We start from the raw sequence: 18,295 nt of genomic DNA on the forward strand, positions 1-18,295 counted from the left end.
GGCATCACAATTCCCTCAGCACATGACATTTTTAAGACAGTCTGATTTCCTTGGAAGAAATGTTGGAGGGTCTTTCCCAGCCAAAAAGCAAATTAGAAAGAAGAAAAACATAAAAAAATATTTCAAAAACTTAAAATTATTAGGTGTTGATTGGACAAGATTAAAAAAAATTATATATTGCTATTTCAGAAAATAGGTATGCTGTAAATTTCAACAATGAATTTTGTTTTACACTAAGTAAGACATATATTAGTTAAATATATTTTGATTCATGGATTGATAATCAGCATGGCAAGAAAACAATTTAAAAACCATACAAATTCCTTAGTCATTAGAAAAAATGAATTTTTGATGTATTTCCAATTTTTATTCTTTGTGCATCCGCCCCAAAATTTCATTTAATTAACAGCTCTGAGATTCAGTCTGTTCCTGTACTGACATAGCAGAAGGTCAAGAAAGCAAATACAGAATTGATGTCTCCAAACTGCATGTAATCTTTCGAAACCTTAAAACTATTTGTTCCCCCTACCTCAAAAGAGTGATGTTACACAAACACATAGACATAGGTGTAAGTTAGCGTAACTTATAAGATTTATTTATTTATTTATTTATTTTTAAGTTAAAGAGTTTCCTTCTGTTTGGTTTCAAAATTATTTTTTCTGAAAACTGCATGCTAGCTGCATGTAGATAACAATCTTGTAAGTAGAAAGGGCATTATAATCATGTCATTTAACTTTGAGTGCTCAGGAAATTTGTGAAGAAGGATTTGGTGCTATTCATTAATTACTGATGAAGCTTGTATTTACATGGAGAAAATGGACAAAAGTAAACATGGTTTGAGATGTCAATAGCGGTTTTAAGAAGAATCATTTTGGCTGCTTCTAAATCAGTGCTTCAATTTAACCAAATCCTTAAAATAACCACAAAAACATTACCATTTTTATGAGGGAAAAGGATTAGAAAAAAATATCTGAATATAAATATTTAATGTTTCATATTTTTAAAATGTAATTCAAAAGAATTTTAATATCAGGTACAACGCTTTCTTGTTTTAATTTTGCGTTGTCTTGACTTGTCCCTAAGCTTCATTTTCTGTTAAAAAAATGATACATCCAACACTGAGTGGACAAATATGTCACTGTTTTATATTTTGCATCTTTCAAATAAATGCCTTAACCACAAATGTATAGAATGGAACAGAATGGAATGGAATGAAAAAGAACAGAACAGAACAGAACAGAATAGAATAGAATAGAATAGAATTCAGTTGGAAGGGACATATAGAAATCATAAAGTCCAACTGTATAATTTCAATTTAATTAATTAAAAACAAATATCCTCATTACAAATCAGTCATCTGATTTGGTGCTAAATATGTATTATAAATATTATAAATACGTGGTGTGTCTTATAAACACCACAAGTGCTTTAAAATCTGAAAAAGTCAATAGTGAAAAAAACGTTAATAGTTTCAGGAGCCTTTGATACTAGTTTGAACATCTCTCTCTTCAGATGGCCAAAACATCAGCCATTTTACAATAGAGGCTGCTGTATAAAATACGTCAAATAAAATGTACAGCACATGAGAAAAAAATAATGCATTTTTGAGCTTAAACAAATTTTCAAAACATTGTGTGAGAAATTCATGCACAAATGATTCAGAAAACGAGTGTTGCTTATACAGAAGTATAAGACAATATTGAACATGTACATTGAAGACAAATTTAAATACCGAGTTCTAAATAAATTTGAAGCACATTTGTATGTATGTATAACAAAATGCTACTTTGATATATTATTAACTATAAACAGCTAAACACATTTTCTTATGAGATCTCTCCACATACCATAGTTTAGAAACTGAAGTAAAGATATAACTACAGTGTAATATTTGAATCCAGAAGTCTTATTATCAGTGATTTTGTCTTAGGCTTCAACCTTTAACTCTAACCTGATTATCAAATTTACAATGTTCATTCATTTATGAAATACATTAACAAAAGTCACGCTGGCACCAACCATGTCAGTAAGGCCAAATTTTAATTTGCCTTTACATGATCAAGAAAGCTTCATGAAAAAAAAATAAATGAGAGAAGACTGAAAATGAGAACAAGTTTCCTCAGCAATAATGTGGTTTAGATTTTGTGTGATATTTACTTACTTACATGGTTAGGATGGATAGAGTAGTCCTATAGGTATGGTTTAGGTTTTAGGTCCTGTTAGTATGGGTTTAAGACCTGTCCTCATTTGCATTTTTAAAGGTTTTAATTTTGTGAGTCTTACTCTTGATGGAAATTTGGAAGGTTTTGAATAGCATAGCACCGTAAAGACAAATGAAATGCACTGCCTTAAAAAAAAATAAAAAATAAAAGAAAGCAAGAAAACAAGCAAGCAAGAAAGAAATTTGAATCCAAATAGCTTCTAGAAGGTCCAATTTCAAATTTTTATCATTGTTTGGTTTATCAGGGTCATGCCAGCTGACTTGTTTATCAAATCTCTTCACTAAATTATGAAAAATTACAGATATTACCTTCTGTGCCTTGCATATTTGCCACTAACATGACCACTGCCATCACAGCCAGGCGTGGGACAGCTGAAAAAAAAAAAAAAAAAGAGAGAGAGAGAATTAATTATATAGATGCTGCTGTGTTGCAGAAAGATTATACTAAAAGCAAGCAGTAAGTATTACAGAGGTGGAGGGCAACAAAGACAGAAAGAAAGAAATCAAATAACTGAAGGGAAAAAAAAAGAGGGGATGCTTTTTATTAGCAAGTCTCGAGGGAATTAATTTCATCAGTGCAGCAGGGCATGAGCAAACCACCAATGAACTTGAAAGTGCATTATACCCATTAAAAGGCATGAATTTTCTAAATTGCTAATGGGGATACATTTTACACTCAGAGCACTAACCTGAACAGCTCTTGTATGGCTGGTTCCACGGGAACTGCAGAGAGATGGAAAATATATAAAAATTTATCATCTATTACAAGTACCCCTCTTCTACAGAAAATTACCAGAAAGGTTGTGTAAAAGCAAGGGTCAGAATGAATCGTGCAAAGAGATTCTGGAGGATGAAGGTCACCCTGAGCGGGGGCCTTGAGTGATTTTCTGAAGCAAGAGACGTACCTCGAACACCTTTGGAGCGTGTGCGATGGCGCTTCTCGTCTGCATCCACCTCCATCTGGGAATAGATTAGCAGGCAGTCAATGTTCTTATCCTGCATGCACAGACTATCAATGCACAGACTGATACAGTCTCTCACACAACTTATTGACACTATTTTAATTCCATTTTATCCCATAAGGGAAAGTCCACCTTACAAAGGATTTTTAGGATCTTTGAGTTTGTTTAAAAACAGAAAATGCAGTGATTTCTGCTTTAATCAGTCCATTTGCATTCTCTGGTTTCGTAGCACATTTTGTGCAGCTGAGTGCCAGTTCTTTTTTTCTAAAGTATATTCCTGACAGAAAGCCCTGATTACGCCCATATTTTGAAACAAGGATGCAATACACTTCTATACAGTTAAAAACTAAAGTTAAGAGTTCCACACTATGGGTTGCTTTCTACACAGATACTTTGCAGTGGGAAAGAGAGGAAGAAGTAGTGACTGAAAAGAGTCATCATTAGAACTTCATAGATTTCACATTATTTAATATGGCACTAAAGCCTTTGCTAATGTGTTTCATTGTCCAGATGCACTTTTCAAGCTTCAGAAATGTGCTCACTTGCTAAATATGGCTAAATCTTTATCATTGTTGTATAAAAAGCATTTCTATCAGATGTAACTTCTTATACAGTGATAAATATGCAGCGATCTTGAATCTTTAGGCAGCATCAGGGCTGCTGATTAGACCTCAGAGAGTATAAACACTGATCTGTTGTAGTTCCCATAGGGCCACATGGATTCTTATAATCTTCCATATACTATTGTCACCACATTTTCAAAGGTGAAGTGAATAGGCTTGGTAGTGTTTATAATTTGGTACAACACAAGCAGAATGCACTGAACTCTGCTGAGACAGTGTCCCTGAAAATGTATGCAGTATCTGTATCATCAGCTACTTTGGATTTGGAAGAATGGGATGATAAGATGGATCTGTGGTGGTTCATACATAGACATGATAATAAAAAGTTTAGGAAGCCTGGAAATGTTGCCCCAGTTATGACAGTCTGTGTAAATTTAGAAGGGGCACACAATGAAATGGATTAACCTGTCTTTCGAAACCAAAGGAAGCACTCTATTTCATGAATGCTGTGAGTATGCTTTCAACTACACTGGCAGTCAAAGAAAAGATCACTAAGCTGGAAAAACCCCTATAGGATCCATGAAATTCAGATCCAGAGTCAGGGCAAAGAGGTGAAAAAAAGACTGAAAAAGCTGCAGGCATGCAGTACAACTTTAAATTTCATTGTGTATTGTATGTAGCCTGGTACTTCTCCATAAAGGCACAGATGTGTCTTTTTCTGTGACCTAGATATCTTGTCATATATGACAATGCATGTCTTCGATGCTCTAGGACACCTCAAAGTACCTATGTTTAGGCAGTGGAATCTTATATGTTCACTAACAGATCTTCAAGACTTCATCTGTCATATCAAAGCTTCAACCTTCATCATCCCACATATTCAATGTTTGATGCTGGGAGCAAGCAATTTCCTGAAATTCTACATGACAATCATATTGGTTATGTGAAAGGACAGTCACCTGCCAGCCTACCATAGCAGTCCCCAGATGCACTTCTGGCACTTACAGGCCAGGGAACAGTATTCTGCTCCAAAGCCTATCATTAGCTCATACAAATGTAGACTTCCTCACAATTTTTATATCCAGAAAGAGGAAAGATCAACCTTAGCAATTCACATGGAGTGTATCTCAGCTGATCTACTTTATTATGACATGTTATAGTTCTGCAAAATTATAAGTTACCATTACAGAGGAGAACATGTGGACACTGAGAACAGGCTAGCTACAGTTAGTTTTAGCCTGGCATCTAAGGGGAGAAATCTTAAGGATAATATACGAAAGTAAAGAGCACAGCATCAGGAGTAGGAAGAGACTAAATTCCTAAGGTGGCAACAGAGAGAGGAATTCTAGAAATAGAGATAGAAAGGTCTAAGGTTTTAATTCAGAGAAAAAAAAAAAAAAAATTAATCTTGTTAGAAATAAAACTTGGCAAGTCATCATTAAAAATAATCAACATATTTTGGAATGATGGGCTAGAAGTAGAGCTAGGAGCTGTCTATCAACATTAGGTGCATTAGCAAGGCCCTTTATATTTATACATCTGTGTTCTTACTATTAAATCCAAAGATGGGGTATCACAGAAGATCAATTATATTGGAAGGTATTTTGTAGACTACCATGTAGAACAAGAAACAGGTTGAGTAACAGAACTGTAGAACCATAGAATGGTTTGGGTTAGAAGGGACTGTACATATTATCTAACTCCAACCCCCCTGCCATGGACAGGGACACCTCCCACTAGACCACATTGCCCAAAGCCCCATCCAGCCTGGCATTGAACACTTTCAGGGATGGGGCATCCACAGCTTCTCTGGGCAACCTGTTCCAGCGCCTCACAGTTCTCATAGAAAAGAATTTCCTTCTAATGTCTAATTTAAATCTCCCCTCTTTTAGTTTAAAGCCATTCCCCCTTGTCCTGTCACTCCACCCCACTCCACAAAGAGTCCCTCCCCAGCTTTCCTGTAGGCCTCATTTAGGTACTGGAAGTTTAGATACTCATTTAGGTACTCTAGGCTGAACAACCCCAACTCCCTCAGCCTGTTCTTTTGTGTGGGGCACACAGGAGAGGTGCCCCAGCCCTCTGAGGGTCTCATGGCCCTCCTCTGGACCTGCTCCAACATGTTAATGTTTAGCTTCTTTAGCACTGGTTGATAGGAAAAAAATCTTTGTTACAGCAAAGGATTCTTGTGGAGTGGCAATTGAATGCTATAACCAGAGTTTTCTTGACCTTTCTAAAAAATTTATCTGATAGATTTCTCATATCAAATAATAATAATAATAATAATAATAATAATAATAATAATAATAATAATAATAATAATAATCTATAGTAAACCCAATTTTTTCAATAAAAATAAAACCACCAACAAAACCCTCTTGTGGTCACAAGGGTGCAGGAAATTAGGACAACTACTTTTCTTATTTTCAGAATCTGATCTCAATAAATAAATGCAAACACAAGATGTTTTAAAAACAACACTGTATGAAAGATGGAAATAATCATAAGCAGAATCAAGGAGAAGGATTTTTTTTAACATAAAATTATGATTAGAAGCAGCTGAAAAATAAAAAGTGTCAAATAATAGTCACATAACTTTGTCAGAAAGATACAAAGCTGAAAAAAAAAAAAGAATTTATAATTCATGAGGAACAAAAAAATATATGAATGCACATACATACAACAGTTTACAAATAAATATAAACTTTTGAAAATGAGAACTACAGATGTTAGTGAAAAACAAATGTTGAAAGGGAAAAATGATAATAATAAATTACTATATATTGAAGAATACTTATTTATTTAATTTAGAGATAATTAAGAACTAGTATTAAAAACCACTGAGAAAAAAAAAAGTAACAAAGAACAACTATTTATCTATATATAAACTATATCAACTATATATCTATGATTCTGTGATTCTGTGATTCTGTATTTATCATTTTAAAAGCAGCAGGACCAGACAACATTAATTCCCAAAATTAACCTGGTGTGATAGTTCTCCAAGACATTACTGTTGTTACATAACAATCCTGCAACACTTGGGAAATGCTTGAGAACTTGTCTTGGTTTCCTCTAGGATAGAGTTAATTTTTCTCCTAGTAGCTGGTATGGTGCTGTGTTTTTGAATTTAGGATGTGTCTAATGCTGATAGCACATTGATGTTTTACTTGTTGCTGAGCAGTGTTTGCAGAGAGCCAAAGACTATTCTTCATGCTGCCCTGCCAGTGAGGAAGCTGGGGTTGCACCAGAAGCTGTGAGGGGACAAAGCCAGGTTGGCCAAAGGGATGCCCCACAGCATGTGATGTCATGCTGAACTATAAATATGGGGTGACTGGCCAGGGTCGGGGGGAGACCAGTGCTCAGGGATGGGATGTCCTATTAAACTGTCTTTATCTCAACTCAAAAGCTTTTGATTTTTTTTCCCCCACATAATTCTCTCCCCCATCCCACTGAGGGGGGAGAGGGGTGAGTGGATGGCTATGTGGTGCTGAACTGTCAGCCAGGTTAAACCACAACAGAACTGAAGAAAAGCTGTAATTGTAACTGTCTAAATCAATCTTTACTAAGTGCTGAGAGGATGGTGTGGCTCACTAAGTTAATCTTTCTGACATTGACCCTTAATAACATCATACAAAAACTGATATGAGATAGAAGGTGATGACATAATTAGCACCAGTCAACACTTTATCATGGAAAATCTGCAGTCAAAAACATTTGAAACTGCTCTTTGATGACATTTAAAAATTTGATAAAGGTAGCTATGTTAGGACATCATAGACACCTTTTAGACATTTTCCTTTCTCTTACTCAGCACTCAGATAGTAGAATAAGCACTCATAACATCAGCATATTTATAATGGTTTAAAAGTATTTCTTTAAAAAGAAAGTTGTGTAAAATTTTCTTTACAAAAATGTAATCCTACAGGTATATGTTCTAACCCTATAATACTGAGTATCTTCACCGGTAGTCTGGAATGTTATATGCTACTGAAGTATGCAGATAACCCAAAATCAACAGAGTGATAAACAATGTTGGAGACAGGCCAATTACATATACTGGCCTGAGTTGCTTGACAGGTTTGACTCATCTAAAGAACATGCCAATTCCAATGTCCTACACCTATGAAAAAAGAATGTAGACCACGCTTGAAAGACCAAAGTTCATAATCTGCAAAGCAGCAACAGTGAAGAGGATCTGGACAGCCATATAAGCATGAGCAATTACTGCACTGCTGTAGCTAAAGGGTAGAATGTGATCTGTAGCTGCTCAACCTTTAAGGCTATATTAATTTTCCAGAAAGTCTCATTGAGGTAGTCGGATATGGTCAGTAACTTTGATAACAGAGGGCAAGTTTTCATCAGGACCATATTTATTTTTCTGTTAGCTTCCTTGATACCTTGTTGGAGACTTCACGCTTCTACAGTATATAGATTTAGAGCTGTCAACCTCATCATAGACTTAGCCGTGACTAAGCTCTTAAAAGTTTCTACAATCAACAATGCTTTACCTATCTCTAGATAAACTCATATAACTACCATATGTGCTTCTTCAGGGCTGCAAACTGTGAGGAGAGAGCTTTAGGCTCTTCACCAGGACAAATAACAAATTTTGCTCGCTAACGAGGAAGTAATTCAGATTTTTCTTCTCTAGCAGGCAGGTATTTCTACAAATGACATTCTTGTTAAAATCATTTGAATTTCTTGCTAAAGGCATGGAGCCTGAAGGGTTCAGTCTCAAGTTCCAAAACCAAGTTCAGCCAACACTTGCTTAGTGAAGTATTCTAGTTTTCCTTTAGATGTAATGTATCAGAAGTCTGGGAAGACACGAAGGGGCTAAGAGCCTTATATCTAGACTTAAAAAAAAATAAATCCTACATAAGTCTGCAATCAGAGAGACTGCTATTATAATGAAATACTTTAGAAACTGTTAATCTCTTCCATGTATATACAGCTTATTCCACAATATATATTCTACTTTTCATTAACACAAACAGTCCCAGTTTGAAACAGTACTCATTAAACTTTTCAGTGAAGCAGCCTTGGAGAGGGTGATTCAATACTGGGAAAGGTCAGTAAAGAATTAAAACAGTTGGATTATATCTAAAAATTGTGATATACAGTGCAAAATTTGCAATATAGATTATTCAAGAGAAATAAGAAATTTTAAGAAAATTTACTTGACCAGGGTCTGCAAATGTCTAGAGTATGCAATGATTTCAAAGAAAAGGGAAAAAATAATTCATGTAAGAGGAAACAGGAAAAATTGTATTCTGATCAAAATCAAATGTAATCAAAAGATAAAGCTAGAAAATGCTAACACAGAATAAAGCTTATTTAGGAGGTCTGTGGATTCCTACAATTCATCAATCAAATCTGGATTTCTTAAACTCCTCAAACTGGATTCTCAAGCCCCCCTTGAGAATTATGCAATAATTAATCAAGTATTTACTCTCTATATAATACAAAGGTAATAGATACCATTTATGACCTTAAAAATACATGACAAGTATTGGCAAATGCTGTGTAATTGTTATAGCCAAACAAGTATGTTCCTAAAAGTATTGATTTTTTTTTTTCCCTAATCAAGAGTGTTTGAAATATTCATAATATTACAATACTTCAAAAAGTAAATTGATGAGACAAAAATTCTGATTTCCTGAAAATGCAATGAGTTTATTAAATAACAAAAGTTTGTAGTTTTAAAATCATCTCCTTGTGACCATAAAATTACTCAGTAAAGAAAGATTTTTAGCCAGTCATGGTGCAAGATCCAAATTTCTATATGTAAATTCTTTTACTATATTTACAGCGAAGTTGCCGTGTACACACGCTGACTAACATTAGTCAGTATGTATTTTTATAACTTTAAAAATGTTCTTTCTTTCAAATGTGTGGAAGTTAAAATGAAAGGATTTAAAGGTAATTATTATTATTTTATATCTTAGAGAGTGAAACAAAATGTGTCAAATGCATTTCCCAGAATGAAAGTGTTTCTATATTCTCAGAATCAAAGAAACATGAACTGGAAAATGATGAATAGGTTGTGTGAGCAGTGTATCCCATAATATGTTAACACTTTGTGCAGTCTTACTAAAAAAAAAAAGTAAACAGAGCTCATACTACACTCTAACGTAGCGTTTTCAATGTCTTGTATGCCATTGCAATTTATTTTCTGATAAAGTTATTTATCAGTTAAGTAGTTCATATAACCTATTGTTCCTGATAATCTGAATATACTTTTCACTATCTGAAAGACAGTAACTATTCGCTTTTGGCATACTGACCTCCACTTTCAAATAATAAAAGACAAACATATCATAATTGAAAACAACACTATGTAAAATAAATAAGAAAACAATATTTTAAGCTGAAAGTACAGAACATATATTTTTTACAATGTATCTATTCATATACTTTAAGGAGCAATTCTGTTGTTTTGTGCAATTCTAATGAAGTTCTCTGTTAATATGAATTTATGCAGCATGACCCCAAAGAAAAGGCAATTCTATATAGTAAGAAGAAAGAGCATGTATATACTAATACAATTTAACTGAAAATCTTGAGTAAATTAATTTAAATTTATTTTTGACAGCTAAAGATATCAGTGTTCAGCATGTGATTTCAATTATACCATGGTACTTAAACATCAAATTATGGCATTATTCCAGAAATACTTTGAGATAATGCCATATGTGTTTCTACATTGTTCTTTAATGTAGAATGATCCAGGATTTAGGTACTATGGTTTATTATTGTTATTGTTATTATTAAAGTTTAAGTTGTAAACTATTTGACCAAAACCATGCCCACAGATGTACATGTATAGCTTGATCTTGTATAGCTTAATGTAATGCTACATTAAGCAGATGAGGAAAATGAGGTGAAGATTCTGGGGAATTAAAATATGCAGAGCAAGCTAACCTAAACCTGCTTTCATTTTATATATATATACAAAACTCTGCCGTCACACTTTGCATGTGACGGCAGAGTTTACTTCTAGAGACCTGATCCCTGGAGTCAGTGCAGATCTTCCTACTTAATTGATTGAGTTTTCTATTGGACTTAGTGATGCAGTGCTTATGACAATATGCTGCAACAGATCTTCCTCTCTCCTAAGTGTCAGTGGGGTAGACTAAGCCTGAATTGATAACAATATTTGACCCTTAACTTATGCCTTACTAATCACAGTCTTGTAAATTAATTGCATCCTATGACTGCGTTTGTGGATGAAAGAAGAGCAGCAGATGTCATTTATCTCAACTTTAACAAGACTTTTGACACAGTATTCTTGTATCCCATTATGACTGTATGTGCACAGTCAGTTCTTTTAAATCAGTTCTTAATATTTCAATCCTCTTAATTAAATGAGGCCTATTATTGCTTCTGTCAGAGTGGAATATCATTCTGGATCTTGGTTGTCATAGAAAACTTGTGTGATTCTCACAAAGTTTCTAAGTGAAGTTATTTTTGGTGATCAGATATACAAGACAAAACAGAGAAACTGCGAGATAGAAAATTACTCTAAGAAGCTACTGGAGTGCTTAAGGAAAGGTAAAGAAGGAGAAAGGGAAAGTGATTTCCCTGTTCCTTCAGACCCTTTCTCCCACCAAAACAGGTGCCCCCTTGGCATGGACATCTGAAATTTAGTTCAAATATTTTATAGCAACCTTTTCAATAAAATGTCAAGCTTTGTAAAGAATTATTATATTTGAATCTTTGCTTGAGGAAAACACCAATATACAGCTAGGTCCTCTTCAAGCAAAGTTCCAGAGGAAGTCTGCAAAGATAAAAGTTAGAACTTGAGGTTGTGTGTTACAAAGGGACAGAATAGGCAGGCATGTGAGCAAATTAATGACTAGAATAAGCATATCATGCTACTTTAAAGTGGGTGAATATGCAGCTGAAACCTTTGTGAAATTTAAGAAATGAGATGGCAGATTATTGAATTTATTTCTGGTGATTCTGAACAAAATTTGCACAAAATGTGAGTACAGTTGTTGGGGTCAGGCCATGGGTCTGAGCACGTGTCCATTCTGCCAATGACTGGAGGCAAATGGAGGTGTGACAGTGAGTGTTGTCAATAGAAAAATCCAAGTTGGATGAATCTGTGAGCAGGTAAAGTGCCCTGGAAACAAGGGGATGAGTGGGTCTCTAATTACCAGGTCTGTGTGTGTCCCCAAGGGTGAGAGCACAGGGGCTGGCTGTGGGAGCAGGGGAGTCCTGGCCACATGAAGGCACACATGCATGTGTGTGCATGTATGTGTGCGATACTCTGCACGTGTAACTGGGGTAGGGCTGCAGCCTTGGGGCTCCCATATCCAGATGCGAGCAACTGGGGAGACTGAGACTGAGGTGCGGCTGTGGGTTGGATTGAGTGTTTCAGTCCAGCATATTCCCACTGGTGGACGTCCATCCTGCTCAGCCAGAGATGGGATAGGATGAAGCTGTTGGATGAAAGTGTTGAAGCATGTCTATGTTTGCATGAGTGTTCTGAGTATCTGTTCATGATCTGTGTGGCTAGCCATGTATATATCTATTTATGTATTTATGTACATATGTATTTATATATTTATATATTTTCACATGTAGTGTAAATATGTGCTTTGTGTGTGTCTTCCTGCTTCAGATGTGCTGCTGGTTGGACATGAGGACATGGGGCTGCAGCAGCCTTGCCTCTCTTGAGCTGTTGAGTTCAGCATGATACATTTACTTCTAACAATATTGTAAAAAGTACAACATACAGTCATAAATACAGTGTGTTGAAAAATTACATGTATATGGTATCAGAAAGGTTACTTTTCCAATTCTGAAGATGCAGTGTAGCAATTTGTTATATTTTGCACAGGAACAAAAGCAGAAAAATAATGTAGTTCATGGCAGACTTAAATTAATCTATTACAGAAGAAAATTGGTGAGAGTCATAGGTTGCTTTAAAAGAGAAAATGCCTTACATAATTTAAATTTTTAGAAATGAAGAAGCCAGTATGACTTACTGACATGTAAAGAAATTATTAAATTTAACTAACATGGAGAAACTGAAAGGGATGTCACATAATATTTAATCATTTCCATTCCCCACTATAGCTACATGCTGTTGGTAAAGGTCCAAAACTATGTAAAATCAGGGCATGATGTTGTGGGGAACTAGGCTAATCTTCAGTTCAAGTTACAGAGCAATGCTAGTACATTCACTTCCATATTTGTGGCATTCTGGTCCCACAACTCCTGTCTTTCTTCTGGGTCATAAGATTGCTGGGCAGTATCTAACACCTTACGTAAGTAAAAAAAAAAAATAAAAAAATATTGTAACTTCAAGTCCATATTATAATGCACTAGTCGTAGTTCTAGTTTCAGCTAGATCTGATGTCAGTTTAGCTCTGCTTATCTTTCCAGTGACAATAAAATTATTTGCACTGGTCTTGCATTTTCTTTCAGGATCAGAGGATATGGAACTTAAATGTGTTGCAAGATGGAAGTAGTTGTAGGAGGTGTTCTGAGATATCTGTAAGTGGTTTCAGTGACCTCTTTGCTTATTCCCAAAAAAATGATCTTGGCTTGTATTCATCAATGGTTGTGGCTCCACTGTGAATCCACTAAGCATAAATACAAACAAACAAAACAAAACAAAAACAGTATCTTCAAGGGACCCACAAGTAAAGCAAAATTTTCTATACTTAATGATTATTTTGTCATTTGGACTGGAAAGAATTCCTCAAAAACAAACAAAAAAGCAATAACAAACAGTAGTGAATATCCACATTTTTTCTCAAATTACTCCATAGGCTTAAAATGGAAGTTTCACATCTGTCAGAAGTTATAGGGACCAGAGAATGGAACCAAGTAAACAGTTATAGATGGCAGCCAACTGTTAGGCTTAAAATGCAATAGAATGTGAGAGGGATGAAAGGTAGTTGAAGACTCTCTTTAAATATTAAGTATTTCCACCCTTGATATGATATATAGAACTTTACAGACAACAAATGCTTATGTGTACATCCTAAGGGGTAATACGCTCCACAAGACAGGTTTACATTTAACTCATGGTGTTTAACAAGCATCAATATCTAAACGCAAATTACTTAAAGCAAAGTATATATAGTGAGTGGTCTTTTTGGTACAATATACCTAATGAAAGTGTCCATATTTCTATACGTCTAAAATTTTGAATGCATGTTTCTATAAGCATGTATTTTACTAGCTGAAATGTAATCATATTCAAAGAGCCATTAGCCAGTCTTTTCTGCAGCTCTTATACAATATATTAGCACTACACATTCTTAAATTATCATTAAAATTCTAGGAGAATAAATAACAAACCAGATATGGGACACTTTAATAACCTGCAGCAGTATTGAAGAACAAGTAATATTGTACCTATCATCATACACAGAACTAAGATCACTCAATAAAAATCCAAAACACAATCAAGGAAATTCAGGTCAAAGTGGTGGTAACTTTAGAGTTTTAGCTTTAACTTTGGATCTCCTGATGACTTTAATCACAGTCATGCTGTGTTTAAACCTTTGTTAGTTGGAATCACCCACATTCATTTCAGGTCTAGAGACCCTTTGATCAAACCTACCAGGGTTGTGCCTAGCATGCTGCTTGGAAAGCAGCTCAAACCTCTGCAGAAATATAAAGCCACAGACTTGTTCCTACAGTTCAGACAGAAGCAGAGTTGTAAGTTACAGCTCTTAGGAGTTGTAAACCAAACAATCATTGTGGAAAATGAGAAGGAAAACAAAGACTTGAACTGTTCCTCTTTGCTTGGCAAATTTCACTTCCAGTTTTGCCACAAAAAGTGGCAGACACTTCCTCCTTTGATGAGGGAATAGGGTTTCATTTTTTGCATTTTTTTTTTAATCAGGTTGGGGTTTACTCTCCAGAACTTTTTACCCTCCAGAACTAGACTATTTGAGCCTGTAACTAAATTAAGAACTCTGTTGGTTTGTCTTAGATTGATTGTCCTATTAAATAGGTAATAAATAAAAGCATGCATTCTTCTGATGCCAAGGAGAAAATAGATGAGCTTTGAACATACAGTTTATACATATTGAGGATGCTCATGCATTCTGTTTTTCACTGTGAAACATACATATGTATGATCAAAGAACATAGAATCATAGAATATCCCGAGTTGGAAGAGACCCATAAGGATCATCAAGTCCAACTCCTGGCACCGTACAGGTCTGTCCAAAAGTTTAGACCATGTGACTAAGTGCACAGTCCAATTGCTTTTTAAATTCAGACAGGCTTGGTCCAGTGACTACGTCCCTGTTCCAGTGTGCAACCACCCTCTCGGTGAAGAACCTCTTCCTGATGTCCAGCCTAAACCTCCCCTGCCTCAACTTAACACAGTTCCCGTGAGTCCTATCACTGGTGTTTACAGAGAATAGGTCACCTGCCTCTCCCCTCCTCAGCCTCCTTTTCTCCAGGCTGAACAGGTCCAGTGCTCCTCAGCTGCTCCTCATACATCTTTCCCTCCAGGCCCTCCACAATCTTCGTTGCCCTCCTCTGGACACTCTCCAACAATTTAATGTCCTTTTTGTACAGTGGTGCCCAGAACTGCACACAGTACTCGAGGTGAGGCTGCACCAGCGCAGAGTAGAGCAGGACAATCACCTCCCTTAACTGAGTAGCAATGCCGTGCTTGATGCATCCCAGGATACAGTTGGCCCTCCTGGATGCCTGGGCACACTGCTGGCTCATATTCAGCTTGCTCTCAACCACAACTCCCAGATCCCTCTCTCCAGTGTCTCATCAGCCAGTCTGTATGTATTGCCAGGTTTGCCCCATGCAATAAATAAAAGATGTCCACAATGGCCAGGACATCACATGTGAAAAAAAAAAAGTGAATATAATTATGACACATCATTTATGCATGTAATATGTGTGCATATAAAACTAGGCTACCAGCTTTCAAAATGTGGATTTAATATTTAAAACTCAAAAACATGCCATAAATAATTCATATTCTACAGTTTGTTGATCAATCTACTATAGACAACAATAATATCTTCACTGACACTGAATCAGATTGACAATGTTTGAAGAAAAATAAAAACATATCAGAAAAAAGCAGACCGAAGCACAAAAAAAAAAAGAAGAAAAAATACTGAAAAGATAGACTGACACTTAAGATTTTGCTTAACTGTATGTTAACTTTAGTGGATTTAGCATATGTTAAATCTACTGGGAATATACAATGCAAAACCAAACCAAAACCAAACAATCAAAAAAAAACCACAACAACACAAGTATTTTAGGCGAGCAAAGAGGAAACTCTTCTTAAAAAAAAAAAAAGAAAAGAAAAGAAATCTGAAAACAATGTAGACCATCATATATAGCCCTTTCAGTTTAGTAAATTATCAGTGTTCACAATTAAAGCGGGATAGTAAAAAATATCTTAGTCTATTAAAATTGACTTATTATTGTTTGTATTAAGTAAACAAACTAGCATCCTTCATTCACTACTACACAACAATAAAAAACTAATTTTTGTTTTTCAGATTTTACCTAATCAGAGCTATGGCAAGGGTCCTAATTCAGAACTACATGGTATCAGAAATGCTATTACTGTGTAGAGCATTCTGCTTATCAAAGGTTATAAATAGCCTATAGTTATTAGAAATGCAACAATAAATTAATAAGAGAGACAAGCAAAATATCAATCATGGCACTGCTAACATGATTAGCAAACATTAAACAGGATCACAGATTACTGCAGCTGTTGCAGAAAATGAGCACCTACTTCACTTGTTCAATAACTTGCATACTTTTGATGCTAAAACTATACTGCACAGTGCTCAAAAGATAAAAATCAAACAACAACAAAAAAAGTATCACAAGAAAGCAAAAAATGAGCATGAATTTGTACTGATCTCCACAAGGCATATATAAAACAATCACAGAATCACAGAATGGCTGAATTTGGAAGGGACATCTGGAGGTCATCAGGTCCAACCCCTCTGTTCAAACAGGGCCAACTACATCAGGACCTAAGATCTCCAAGGAGGGAGACTCCACAACCTCTCTGGGCAACCTGTACCAATGCTCTGTCACCCACAAAGTAAAGTTTTTCCTGATGGTCAGATGAAACCTCTTCTGTTCCAGTGTATGGCTATTGCCTCTTGACCTGTCACTTGGCACCACTGGAAAAAGCCTGTCTCTGTCCTCTTTGCACCCTCCTTTTTGGTATTTAGAGACATTCAAACAATCCTCCCTGAACTTTTTCTTTAGGTTAAATGGTCCCAAGTCTTTTGGCCTGTCCTCACAGGAATGATGCTCCCCTTGATCATCCTCATGGCCCCCTATTTGTTGGACCCTTTCCACTATGTCCATGACTTTCTTTCCTGGGGACACCAGAACTGGACACAGCACTCCAGTGCTGAGTAGAGAGAAAGGATCACCTCTCCGGACCTGCTGGCAAGACTTTCCCTAAGGCAACCATTAGCCTTCTGAGCAGCAAGGGTACATTACTGGCTAATGTTCAAGTTGGTGCCAACCAGGATCCCCAGGGCTCTTTCTGAAAAGCTGCTTTCCAGCCTCTCCAGGTGCCTGAGAATGTTCTTTTCCAGATGCAGGACTTTTCACTTCCTTGTCGAATTTCATGACATTCCAGTTTGTTGAGGTCTCTCTGGGTGGCAGCATGATGACCCTCTGGTGAATTAATCATTCCCCCCAGTTCTGAGCCCTGAAAACTTGCTGAGCATATAGTCTACCCCATCATCCACATAATTAATGAAGATAAACAAGACTAGATCCAGTATTGACCACTGGTGTACACTGCTAGTTACTGGCCTCCAACTAATCTTTACACCACCTATCACTACCCTCTGCACGTGGTTGTTCAAACTGCTTTCAGCTGACCTCTCTGAGTGTTTCATGGAAAAAAAACAACACAAAACCACAAACAAAACAAATAAACAAACAAACAACAACAAACAGATGAGTAGGAATTTTTACTTTAACATGTACAACAAAAACCCAAATGTCTCCTGAGGGCAGAGATGACAGCAAGTATAGTGGCTGTTTAATAAGTGACCTAGTGACCCATGCAACACCTCTATAAATGTTACATTACAGCAGACCCCTGGCATAGTTAACTATTTCAGTGTTTGCATGAGTTTTACAATTAAGACAAAATAATCAGTAAACCTTTAATTCCTAGAATGACAGCACAGCTTAGATTTTATTTTATTTTATTTTATTATTTTATTATTTTATTTTATTTTATTTTATTTTATTTTATTTTATTTTATTTTATTTTATTTTATTTTATTTTATTTTATTTTATTTTATTTATTTTATTTTATTTTATTTTATTTTATTTTATTTTATTTTATTTTATTTTATTTTATTTTATTTTATCTATTTCTTAATGTGTATGCACTATATTTTTCTATTTTCTTTCATTTGTTACCATCACTCTGATATTGGAGCACCTCTAATTTCTACTATTATGTATAGGGCTGTTTTTAAAGCAAATTGAAAAGTGCAGTTTTTTCTCTACTATGCACAAATAAGACTTCAGAAGTTTGTGCTGCCTG

At 35.5% G+C, this 18,295-nt stretch overlaps 1 protein-coding gene across 1 annotated transcript in view; it reads right to left on the reverse strand.

Annotated features, from left to right (window-relative positions):
* MYT1L (myelin transcription factor 1 like) overlaps positions 1-18,295 on the reverse strand; it is a gene marked incomplete at its 3' end in the record, with an annotated part of 247,086 nt that overhangs the window by 129,653 nt on the left and 99,138 nt on the right. Inside the window, exons 2-4 of the mRNA XM_082756512.1 lie at positions 3,127-3,181; positions 2,911-2,944; positions 2,531-2,593 (exon numbers count right to left, since the gene is read on the reverse strand). Of these exons, the coding sequence (XP_082612638.1) occupies positions 2,531-2,593; positions 2,911-2,944; positions 3,127-3,181 (152 nt within the window). The remainder of the gene's footprint in view (positions 1-2,530; positions 2,594-2,910; positions 2,945-3,126; positions 3,182-18,295) is intronic.

This window comes from Aythya marila (assembly GCF_965140915.1).
Source record: "Aythya marila genome assembly, chromosome: 3".
Classification (NCBI taxonomy): domain Eukaryota; kingdom Metazoa; phylum Chordata; class Aves; order Anseriformes; family Anatidae; genus Aythya; species Aythya marila.